Below are 12522 nucleotides of genomic sequence, written 5' to 3' on the forward strand. Positions count from 1 at the left end.
GGCGATTTGGATTTTTCCCAGGCTGGGAAGAGCAAAGATGTGGTGGTGGGAGCAACTTTTTGGGACTGGGATGCAGGTTGAGGATGGAAGGTTTGTGTGTGTCCTGACAAAAGGAAAGAATGGGAAAATATTCACCATATTCGAACCGTGCAAGATCTGGTGTGGTGGAGCTTCAATATTTCAATCCGGGACACGATCGGCAAACGTAATTTTCCCCTTTATCTTTGCCCACAGTCACCCAAGTCTTCCGTGCCTAAGGCAGGACTAGAACTCCCAGTCTCCTGGTGATTGGCCTAAAGTCACCAGTATTTCATGCCCAAGGCAGGACTAGAACTCCCTATGTCCTGATGATTGGCTCAAAGTCACCTAGCTGGCTTTATGACTAAGGCAGGACTAGAACTCCCAGTCTCCTGGTGATTGGCCCAAAGTCACCAGTATTTCATGCCTAAGGCAGGACTGAACTCCCAGTCTCCTGGTGATTGGCCCAAAGTCACCAATATTTCATGCCCAAGGCAGGACTAGAACTCCCTATGTCCTGATGATTGGCTCAAAGTCACCTAGCTGGCTTTATGTCTAAGGGCAGGACTAGTACTCCCAGTCTCCTGGTGATTGGCCCAAATTCGCCCAGTTCGTTTTTATGTCTAAGGCAGGACTAGAACTCCCAGTTTCCTGATGATTGGCTCAAAGTCACCTAGCTGGCTTTTATGCCTAAGGCAGGACTAGAACTTCCCAGTCTCCTGGTGATTGGCCGAAAGTCACCCAGTTGGCTTTCATGCCTAAGGCAGGACTAGAACTCCCAGTCTCCTGGTGATTGGCCGAAAGTCACCCAGTCTTTCATGCCTAAAGCAAGACTAGAACTCCCAGTCTCCTGATGATTGGCTCAAAGTCACCTAGCTGGCTTTATGTCTAAGGCAGGACTAGAACTCTCAGTCTCCTGGTGATTGGCCCAAAGTCACCCAGCTGGCTTTCATGTCTATAGGAGGACTGGAACTCCCAGGCTCCTGATGATTGGCTGAAAGTCACCCAGACTTTCATGCCTAAGGCAGAACTAGAACTCCCTGTCTCCTGGTGATTGGCTCAAAGTCACCCATTTCAATGACTTAGGTAGGACTTAAACTCACCGTCTCCCGTTTTCGAGCCTTGTGCTTTAACCACCAGACCAAACCACCCATTTTTTGTTCTATTTTGGACACGCCGTGGAAGATGCTTCATCTGTCCATCATCTTTACAGCTTTGCCTAATGAGGAAGGCCAGCCAATTGTAATAAACGGAATAAATTTGACCGTGTAAGCCGTGATTAGCACAATACATCAGCCCAGCCTTCATAACAATAAGGAAATCATTTCGTCTGGGCAGGAACAGTGACAGCTCAAGGATGAAAACAATAACCTCCTTTCTGCAGGATTCAAAACACTCCTTGGTCACCTTCACGTTCAATTATGGAAAATCTCTGCCATAAATAACAGGGCAAACTTTCTCGGCAAGCAATGACAATTGTCCCATTCCTCTCCTTTCCCTCCCTCCCCCACTGCCTTGAGACTCAAAGCTTCAGTCCGGGCTTCTGAAATTACTGAATTACCAGCCTGAATGGAGGGATTTACCCGTTAATTCCTTCCATCTCTCTTCTCCCATTAGCAGAAAACCTGTTTGTTTTAGTGGCTGTAGAAATAGAATGGAATGGAATTAAAATAGAAAGAGAATAGAATGGAATGGAATAGAATATAGAATAGAATTGGAATGGAATATAGAATATAGAATATAGAATATAGAATATAGAATATAGAATATAGAATATAGAAATATAGATATAGAATATAGAATATAGAATATAGAATATAGAATATAGAATATAGAATATAGAATATAGAATATAGAATATAGAATATAGAATATAGAATATAGAATATAGAATATAGAATATAGCAGTGTTTCTCAACCTTGGCAACTTGAAGATGTCCGGACTTCAACTCCCAGAATTCCCCAGCCAGCGAATGCTGGCTGGGGAATTCTGGGAGTTGAAGTCCGGACATCTTCAAGTTGCCAAGGTTGAGAAACACTGGAATATAGAATATAGAATATAGAATATAGAATATAGAATATAGAATATAGAATATAGAATATAGAATATAGAATTAGAGTAGAATAGAATAGAATAGAATTGGAATGGAATAGAATATAGAATATAGAATTAGAGTAGAATAGAATATAGAATTGGAATTGGAACGGAACGGAATGGAATAGAATATAGAATATAGAATATAGAATTAGAGTAGAGTAGAATATAATATAATAGAATATAGAATTAGAGTATTAGAGTACTTCAGTGAATCATGCCAAGTGTCCCAATTTTGATCATGTGACCACGGGGCGCGCAGCAAGAGCCCTAAGCGTGAGAATCAGTTACAGGCCCCGTTTTCTTTTCAGTGTCGTCGTAACTTCGGTCCCCCAACGAATGTAAACCGAAGGCGACTTGTGTGACAAAAACATCTCGGGCCTCTTCTCCCTCCCAGGGCCATCCTGCTCCGTATAAAACCGTCTCTGCTCGAGCCGCGATACAGTCCACCATTCTGCGTCTCCCGGCCAACGCGTTTCAAGACGTCTTCCAGAAGTATCCGGAGACTCTCGTCAGAGTCGTGCAAGTGAGGCTGGTTTGATTCTCCTCGGGAACATGGGTTTTTGCTTATACATTTTCCATATATAAGCACTTTGCGATCGGTATATTGTCCGGATCGGTCTACTTACACAGTGTTGTAGCCCGTCAGCAGCCAGCTCAGATACAGGCAGTGGGGAGGTTGGGGAGGAACCTGGGCCAGATGGAGAAGCATACAAACCGTCTCTTCTGCTTTCTCTCTGTCTAGATCATCATGGTAAGACTGCAGAGAGTCACCTTCTTGGCTTTACACAACTACCTGGGGCTGACCACCGAACTCTTCAGTTCTGTAAGTGAAAGATGGCGGTGGAGACTGGTAAATTTGGGGGACGTGGGATCCTAGGGAGGGAAGGGAGCTCGGAGGTCCTGTAGTCCACCCTCCCCTCTGCCCAAGGCAGTGGTGGGTTTCAAATTTTTTTAGAACCTCTTCTGTAGGTGTGGCCTGCTTTGTGGGAGTGGCTTGCCGGCCATGTGACTGGGTGGGAGTGGCTTTCCAGCCATGTGACTGGGTGGGCGTGGCCCACTTGTAAAATGTGGTGAAACTCACTTAACAACACTCTTGCTTAGCAACCAAAATGTTGGCTCAGAAACTCATTTGAGCATGCAAGTCTTAAAGCTGTCACGTTACAAGACTCTTGCACCTCTAACCCTTTAGACAAAAAAAATCCCAGGGGTGTTCAAACTTGACAGCTTTAAGACTTGTGGACTTCAATTTCCAGAATTCCTCCTCCAGTCATGTTGGCTCAGGAACTCTGGAATTGAAGTGTGGAAGTCTTAAAGCTGTCAAGTTACAAGACCCTTGCATCTCTAACTCTTTAGAAAAAAAAACCCAGGGGTGTTCAAACTTGACAGCTTTAAGACTTGTGGACTTCAACTCCCAGAATTCCTCCTCTCATTCTTCATCTTGATGATGTGCGGATGGGCGGGGGGAGGGTTCTAAATGGCACGGTAGATTTGTGGAACCTCTTCTATAGAAGAGCTTAGAACTGGCAGGAACCCACCTCTGGCCCAAGGGGATGGTTGGCTAGAAGGGATGTGGAAATGGATGGCCTGAGTTTGATGGCCTCTAAACCCTTCCCACATACAGGTAGTTCTCGTTGGTCGGTAAATTTAATGAGAGAGAGAGAGAATGTGTTGGAGGAACAAGGAATAGATAGATACGTTGAGTGGATATATTAGGTAGAATGGTTAGATGGATGGAGAGGGATGACAAATAGATACATGGATAGATAAATTGAATGATAAATAAATACATTGAATGGATGAATACATAAGATGAATGGATATCAGGTATAGACAGATGGAAAGAGGGAGAGAGGAAAGGAAGAAAGGTAAGGAAAGAGGGAAGGTGTTATGGTCTGCCAGTGGTCAACACAGCTGGTAGCAGAATTGGACAGTGAGGAGGTTGGGGAGGAAGATGGGCCAGTCCTAGAGTCTGGGGAAGGCTCTGATGAGGGCTCTGTGTCGGAGGCAGAGAGAGGGCCAGGGCGATATGCCAGTTATCAGCTGCCTTCAGAGTCAGACATCAGTGAGGCAGATGAACAGGAGGAGCCTGTTCCCAGTGTGCGCATGCGCAGAGTGGCCAGAGGAAGGGAACAGCTAAAGAACAGGGGTCGACTTGGGAGTAAGGCCACAGGTGGACGGTGAATGGCCCCTCCCAGAGGAAATAAAAGAGGAGCGAAAGGGGAGTGGAGTTTGCAAGAGTTCACTTCATTGGTTCGTGACTCTTTGAGACTCCTGGCCGAATTTTGCAGATATGGGCCTCTCCAAGCCAGATAAGGTCTGTGACTGTAAATCTTCCCTTGAAAGACTTTGCTGGACGTGAAAGGAGCAGAATTCACAGTCAATTAATAAAAGGGGTTTTTTTTGTTGGAACCGGGAGTTTGCTTCAGGCTCTCGGGAAGCCTCGGTTGGAAGGAAGGAAGGAGAAAAAAGAAAGAAAGAAAGAAAGAAAGAAAAAGAGAGGAAAGGGGGGAAGGAAGGAAAGAAAAGAAAAACAAAGAAAGAAAGTTTCCTGCTCTTGTCTTAGTGCCTGTTGGGTCATGTCTGAACACACCTTGGTGTGGTTAGATTAGAAGTTGTGTTAGTTGTGGGGAATTGGAGAATTGGAGTGCCGTTTTGGGCTCTCTGTGGCTGCCCATCCAGCCCCAGGGCTTCCTGACCCAAATGTTTTTGGTCACGCCTCTCCCGCCTCCCAGGAGAGCCAGGCCATCCCCCTGGTCTCGGTCGCCAGCGTCACCTCCGGGGGCAACGCCAGCCGGGTGGTCAAGAGGCAGCTGTCCAACCTGTCGGAGGAGGAGCGGGCAGAGAGGCTGGAGAGACACGCCTCCCTGGAGACCACAGGTGACGTTTGGCCCTGCAATGGGGGGGAGGCCGCGTTGTCCGCAAGGCTTCTGCATCTCTTAGGCGGGCACCCCCTTCGATCGGGCTTCTGCTTGGCACGAGGGCTGCCAGCGCAATGGAGAAGGTTCTTCAGACTGGGTGGAGCTAATGGCTGAGGACAGAGAGAGCTTTGGCAGAGATGAAGTGATATGGGGTCTCTTTCTCCCTCCCTCCCTCCCTCCTTCCCTCTCTTTCTTTCTTTCTTTCTTTCTTTCTTTCTTTCTTTCTTTCTTTCTTTCTTTCTTTCTTTCTTCTCTTTCTTTCTTTTTTCTTTCTTGCTTTCTATCCCTTTCTTTCTTTCTTTCTTTCTTTCTTCTCTTGCTTTCTATCCCTCCCTTCCTTCCTTCCTTCCTTTCTTTCTTTCCTTTCTTTCTTTTTTCTTTCTTCTCTTGTTTTCTATCCCTCCCTCTCTCTTTCTTGCTTTCTTCCCTTGCTTTCTCTCCATTTCTTCCTTCCTCCCTTCCCTTCCTTCTTTTTCCTCTCTCTCTCCCCCTCTCTTTTTTCTTTCTTTCTCTTCTTCCTTCCCTCCCTCTTTCTTGCTTTCTTGTCTTCCTTTCGCTCCCTTCTTTGCTTCCTTTCTTCCCTTCCTTCTTTTTCCTCTCTCTCTCTCCCCCTCTCTCTTCCTCTCTTTCTTTCTGTCTGTCTCTTTCTTTCTTTCTTCTGTTGCTTTCTCTCCCTCTCGCCTTCTTGCTTTCTTGCTTTCTTCTCTTGGTTTCCCTTTGTTCATTCCTTCCTTCCTGCCTGCCTGCCTTCCTTTCCTTCCTCCTTTTTCCTCTTCCTCTCTCCCTCTTTGTTTTTCTTTCTTTTCTTTCTTTTCTTGCTTTCTATCCCTCCCCCCTCTTTCTTGCTCTTGAATTCTCTCCCTTCTTTCCTTGCTTCCTTCCTTCCCTTCCTTTTTCGTCTCTCTCCCTCTCCCTCTCTTCTTTCTTTCTTTCCTTCCTTCCTTCCTTCCTTCCTTCCTTCCTTCCTTCTCTTGCTTTCTTTCCCTCCCTCCCTCTTACTTGCTTTCTTCTCTTGCTTTCCTTCCTTCCTTCCTTCTCTTGCTTTCTTTCCCTCCCTCCCTCCCTCTTACTTGCTTTCTTCTCTTGCTTTCCTTCCTTCCTTCCTTCCCTTCTTTCTCCTCCTCTCTCTCTCTCCCTTATTGTGGGGTTGGGTTAGCTTGAAAGAGGACAGCAGAGCCCCCCCCCCAGTTAGTGAGCCCTCAATCCTGCTTTAGAGAAGGTCACAGTTGCCTTCCCCTCCAACCAACCCCTCCCCAATACGGCCTGGCCCTCTGCCCTGTTTTCTTTCAAGGTGGATCGTTTACACTCGCCAGCAAATCCCTTTGCTGGGAAACTCACCTGTGATTCTCCCAATTGCAGATTTTGGAAAACTCCCCGGCTCAGAGCTTCTGCTTCGAAGAAGTTTATCTCTGAACATCCCCTTCGGATATACGGAGGCTGCAGGTGAGCGTGGGTTCTCGGCTTACGACCGCAGCCGAGCCCCAGATTTTGTGGTTGCAAAGTGACCTTCTCTGGCTGCCGTTGTTAAGCGAATCGCTGCCATTGTTTCACGTAGTAACAAAAAAAAAAGCCCTGTCGCTAAGCAAAATCTTGGTTAAGTGTGCATTGCCCCGTTCTACACCCTTTCCTGCCGCAGTTGTTAAGCGAATCATTGAGTAGCAGCGTCGTTAAGTGAATCTGGCTCCCCCGTTGACTCTCGCAAAAAGGGGGAAATCACGCGACTCCGGGACACCGTGACCGTCATAAGTCCATGCCAGTTGCCAAGCCTCTGAATTTTGATCACGTGACTACGGAGACGGTCATAAAGTTGCTTTTTTCCAATGTACCTTCGAATGGTCCTTAAATGAATGGCTAGAAACCGAGGACTGCCCATAAATGCTCTTCTGGGTCACTTCCTATATATATATGTGTGTGTGTTGCATTTGTGCTGATAAATAAATAAAGGGAGACTAGTATAGATCTATTTCAAGCTATTTAGCTCTCACCAGTTAGCCATACCCTTACTGGGATTTGAACCTGGGCTGTTTTACATGTTAGGCAGTTGTGTTAACCACTAAGCCACAGGTTCTCCTCCTTTATCAGCTGAGCCAGGGAAATAGGTATGTATTTCTGTGTCACAACCCCTGGTATGCCCAAATATGGGAGGAGGCATACTGCTTCCTTTCTCTGTCTATCGGCTCATCCCAAGAGACCATCCAGACAGAAAGCCATTATTTTTACTGTTGCCTTTGTTACATTTGTGTTGCATTTGTGCTGATAAATAAATAAAGGGAGACTAGTATCTCTCTCTCTATTAAGACGGTGGGTGGGTGGAAGAGAAGAGGGTGAAGTAAACCCTTCTCTGTACTTCATCTGCACATCGCTTAGGTGGAGTAAAACCAGATGTGGAAGCCATCAGCGACAGACACCGGATCGAAATGGAGACTTCCTCCTCTGACACAGCTGCATATAAGGTACCCTTCCTTCGCCTCCTCCCTCCTGCGTCGAAGTACCCGGAGAAGAGAATATTCACAGCTCAGGGTTGGACTTTGGGGTCCTTGCACTGATAATGCTACCTAGTGGGGTTGTGAGACATCAGCAAGAAAACAGCCAAGCTCAGAGAGCACCAAGGACCCCACAGTCGTCACTGTCTTCCTCCTCCTCTCCCACTCCGCAAATCCTTTTAGCCCCGATGGCGTTACCTCGCTGGGTAATGAAATGTCCACCAGAAAAATCACAATTCTTGGAGAGGATCTGGACTCCACCATCGTCCTCCTCCTCCTCTCTCTTCCAGAACTGACGGTTTTCCCAAGTTGCGTAATGAAAAGTGTGCAAGAAAATCACAATTCTTGGAGAGTATCTGGACTCCACAGTAGTAGTAGTACTACTACTACTACTACTACTACTACTACTACTACTACTACTACTACTATTACTACTACCGGACATTCTAAGCTCTGCTGCCTATTTAGCTTCTGGGAAGCAGCCCTTCCCTCCCTCCCTCCCTCCCTCCCTCCTTCCTGGGAATCCATACTACAGTCCACCACAGTAACCATCCATCATAATAGGATGGAAGAATGCTTAGCTGTAGGATGGGGGAAGGGACCACAGTTGAAGGCAGAATGGCCCAATGCTAGTTATGAATGCCAAAGATAGGACATTAATGGCATCCCAGCTTGGTCACCAAGGATGGAGCTCCACCTGCTATACCAAAACCACCGAGAACAGCCCCACAAATATGACAGGCCAAGCCCCTAGGTGTATTAAACGAGAGCCCTTTCCTCTCCTTGCTAACACTGATGGCGTTATCTGGCTTGGTAATGAAACATCTGCAAGAAAGCCACCAAGCTCAGAGAGCAGCAAGGACCCTACAGTCCTCTTCCACCTCCTTCCCCTCTCAAAACCCACTCCCTTCTATCACTGGTGACGTTACCTAGATGGGTCATGAGACATCTGCAAGAAAATCACCAAGCTCAGAGAGCACCAAGGAGTCCATAGTCGTCGTCCTCTTCCTCCTCCTCCTCCTCCTCCTCCTCCTCCCCCTCCTCCTCCTCTTCCTCCAACACCACTACCACAAACACCATTCCCTTCTAGCGCTGATGATGTTACCTACTTGGGTCATGAAACGTTTGCAAGAAAACCACCAAGCTCAGAGAGCATCAAGAATTCCACAGTCTTCCTCCTCTTCTTTCTCCTTCTCCTCCTTCTTCACACACCCTCAAACCCCCCTCCCTTCTGGCACTGATGACATTACCTAGTCGGGTCACGAAACATCCATAAGGAACAACCCAGCTCAGAGATCACCAAAGAACCCCACAGTTCAGCCTTGAGCTACAAATATTCTCTTCCATCCCTCCAGTTTCGGGGGGAAAAAACCGTGGCTTTTAAAAAGCCTAAAATGTCAAAATGACTTGTTTGTTTGTTTGTTGTTGATTTGTTCTCAACAATGGCCCCCCTGCCGCTTCTCTGGCAGCGTTCTGCAGCCAATAAATATCCCAACTTTAGAAGTCCTTTTTCTTTTTCTCCCGTCATTCCCTCCTCTTCCCTCCACGCTGAGCTGTTTTTCTCCTCCCTTCCACCTGTGTGTGTGTGTGTCTGTGTGTGTAGGGGTGTTTTCGCTGTGTTGACATCAGCGGTGGTGGTGGGGGGAAAAAACCTTGTGACCTCGGCGATGTTTGGCCTTACCGAAAGGAATATCTATCTCCCTGCAGGCTGTTGACTGTCTCGACTCTGAAATATTTAATTTAGTTGCTCCTGATTTATTGACGCTTAGAGCAAGTTTCATTTCCCTCTCTCTTGGGTCTCCTATTCTATTTCTATTTCTATTCTATTTCTATTCTATTCTATTTCTATTTGTATTGTTTTTAATTCTATTCTGTTCTATTCCGTATTCTATTCTATTCTGATTCCATTCCTAAATTCTATTCTATTCTACTACTCCAGTGTTTTTCAACCTTTTTGTGCAAAGGCACACTTTTTTCATGAAAAAAATCACGAGGCACACCACCATTAGAAAATATTTTAAAAAATTAACTCTGTGCCTATATTGACTATATATAAGGTGTTTTTCCCACGGCACACCTTACACTATGTCACGGCACACTAGTGTGCCGTGGCACAGTGGTTGAAAAACACTGTACTACTCTATATTATCTTCTCTTAATCTAATCTAATCTACTCTAATCAATATACTCTATTTCTATTTCTATTCTTTCTTTTCTTTTCTTTTCTTTTCTATTTCTTTTCTATTCTATTCTATTTTTTTCTATTCTATTCTATTTCTTTTCTATTCTATTCTATTTCTTTTCTATTCTATTCTTTTCTATTTCTATTCTATTCTATTTCTATTATTTTTAATTCAATTTAATTCTATTCTATTTCCTATTCTATTCTATTCTGATTCCATTCCTAAATTCTATTCTATTCTATTCTATTACTCTATATTATCTTCTCTTATTCTATATTCTAATCTAATTTATTCTACTCTATGTACTATTTCTATTTCTATTCTATTTCTTTTCTATTCTATTCTATTCTATTCTATTCTATTCTACGCTATTCTTTTTTTTCTATTCTATTCTATTATTTCTATTTTTATTATTTCTATTTCTATTCTATTCTCCTCTCCTCTCCTCTACTTCTATTCTATATTCTCTTTTTTTCTTATTCTCTTCTCCTCTTTTGCCATTTGTCTGAAACGGTGTAGGGTTTCTGCCTAGGCAGGGGGTTGGACTAGAAGACCTCCAAGGTCCCTTTCAATTCTGCTATTGTATTGTATTGCATTGCATTACATTGTATTCCCTTCCCTTCCCTTCTGCACGCTGAAAGACTTGTCAGAGAATAAAGATGCCTCAATGTAAGCTGATTATTCGTAGTTATGTTCTTAATCCGCAGTGTGAAAAGTGACCCCTGGTCTTTTCTATTCCCCCCCCACAGCCCACCTCGAAGAAAACGGTGACGGTGACTGAAATGCCTTCAGCCATCTTCCATTACACACAGAACGACACGCCCGTCCAGGAATCCGGTGTCACCAAGCAGGTCAACACCATCTTGGAAGCTGCCAAGAAGGACCTTTTGACCTTAATGAAGCTGGATGTGAGTGGTCTTAGCGGAAGGGGACACTTGGGTGGAAGCCAAACCTCTGGAGAAGGGCTCACCAACGTTTCCGACCTCAGGGACCACCCAATTCATAATTTTAAATCCTGCGGACCACTAATATGCATTGTTTAAAAAGATAAACAGTACTTAGTGCAATATAAAAGTTGCAAATAATTTTTCTGCAGACCACCAATATTTTCTCACGGACCACTAGTGGCGACCGCTGCTCTGGAGCATTTTTGGCAGTGCGAAAGGCTAACTTTCTAGCTTAAGGGACCTTGCATGTTTTAAAAGTCATTATTTTTTTCTAAAAAAATAGGTTTTAATGCTACACCTCCCCTTGTCCCTTCAACTCTGAAGCAGAAGAGGGGAACGAGATGACTTCAAGGGGAAGGAGAAAAATTGCTGGACTTCCCCGTTCCAACTGGGTGTTTTTTAAGGACTTTTTATGTACAAAGTAGAACGTCTAAGAAGGGTGGGAAAAACTCGCAGTCAACTTTTAAGGGAGTTTGCTTTTTCTGCAGTGTGAATGCCACTTTTGGGATGGGGAGTCAGTTAGCCATGTGAGGGACGCAGTGTCGATCAGAAAGGTCGGCAATTCGGCGGTTTGAATCCCTAGCGACCCGTAACGGAGTGAGCTCCTGTGACTTTGCCCCAGCTTCTGCCAACCTAGCACTTCGAAAGCACATTAAAAAATGCAAGTAGAAAAATAGGGAACCACCTTTGGTGGGAAGGTAACAAAGTTCCGTGCACCTTTGGTGTTGAGTCATGCCAGCCACATGACCACGGAGACGTCTTCGGACAGTGCTGGCTCTTCGGCTTTGAAACGGAGATGAGCACCGCCCCCTAGAGTCGGGAATAATGAGCACAGATGTGCAAGGGGAACCTTTACCTTTACCTAAATGTCGTTTTCAGATTATGGCCACACATGAGATGTGTTGTTTTTAAAAGTAAAGATTAATGTTGTGCCGAATCTCTGAAGATGCGTCTATGAATCCTTCGAGGTTAGTAGGAAGGACTTGTGGCTGAATCTGTTGCGCCCTTGGCTGTAGAACTTTTTAAAAAATGTAACTTCTGCTTCTCCTACCCTCTGAATAGCAAATCTTCAGCAGCTCCTTTTCTGAAACTCAATTCCTTGGGGTTTTTTTTCCTGGTTCAACGTTTGGTCACCTCTGTGCTATGATCTATCTCCAGATTGTCATGCTATCCAGTTAGAATGTAGGGACTTCTGCTTGGGCATCCTGAGATCCAGTTTTGTCCGCACTGCTTAGAAAAGAGACGTGTGTTCTTTTGTGTTTTTTAAAATGCTTTTATGTTTTTTTTTACGCTTGTTTAGGATATCTCTCTCTTGAATGGGAAAGTGACCCTCCATCAGGTCACTGCAGGGACGATGGTGTCACGGCAAGGTGACCAGGTAAGAGTCGAACACACGGATAAGGTGTGAATGGGCGTGAGAGTGAGGTTGGGCCAACATGGCAGATCCTGTGCCTCTGTTTATAACAACCCATGTGTCAGCTCGCAAAACATCCATGCCCTGCTCTCGAGTTGTTATAGGCAAGGAGGAGGGGCAGCCAAAGAAAGGAGCACATCCCAGACATACCTTTCTCAAGGCTGTCTCCAAGGGTTACCCGCAGCAGCCGGAGAGGAGTGATCTCTACAACCCATGAAATTGCTCCATTGGCGAATGTGATTGATGACAATAGCAATAGCAATAGCAGTGGACTTATATACCGCTTCATAGGCCTTTCAGGCCTCTCTAAGCGGTTTACAGAGAGTCAGCATATTGCCCCCAACAATCTGGGTCCTCATTTTACCCACCTCGGAAGGATGGAAGGCTGAGTCAACCCTGAGCCGGTGAGATTTGAACCGCTGACCTGCTGATCTAGCAGTAGCCTGCAGTGCTGCATCTAA

General features: G+C 45.2%; 1 protein-coding gene across 1 annotated transcript in view; it reads left to right on the forward strand.

Moving 5' to 3' along the window:
* PNPLA7 (patatin like domain 7, lysophospholipase) overlaps positions 1–12522 on the forward strand; it is a 92584-nt gene that overhangs the window by 20260 nt on the left and 59802 nt on the right. Inside the window, exons 9-15 of the mRNA XM_087704698.1 lie at positions 2511–2639; positions 2859–2939; positions 4849–4993; positions 6394–6477; positions 7402–7487; positions 10450–10608; positions 11948–12025. Coding sequence (XP_087560824.1) covers positions 2511–2639; positions 2859–2939; positions 4849–4993; positions 6394–6477; positions 7402–7487; positions 10450–10608; positions 11948–12025 — 762 coding nt within the window. The remainder of the gene's footprint in view (positions 1–2510; positions 2640–2858; positions 2940–4848; positions 4994–6393; positions 6478–7401; positions 7488–10449; positions 10609–11947; positions 12026–12522) is intronic.

The sequence above is a fragment of the Thamnophis sirtalis genome, unplaced genomic scaffold, assembly GCF_051295495.1.
Source record: "Thamnophis sirtalis isolate CommonGarterSnake01/CBP01778 unplaced genomic scaffold, rThaSir2_p1.2 scaffold_2, whole genome shotgun sequence".
Lineage (NCBI taxonomy): Eukaryota > Metazoa > Chordata > Lepidosauria > Squamata > Natricidae > Thamnophis > Thamnophis sirtalis.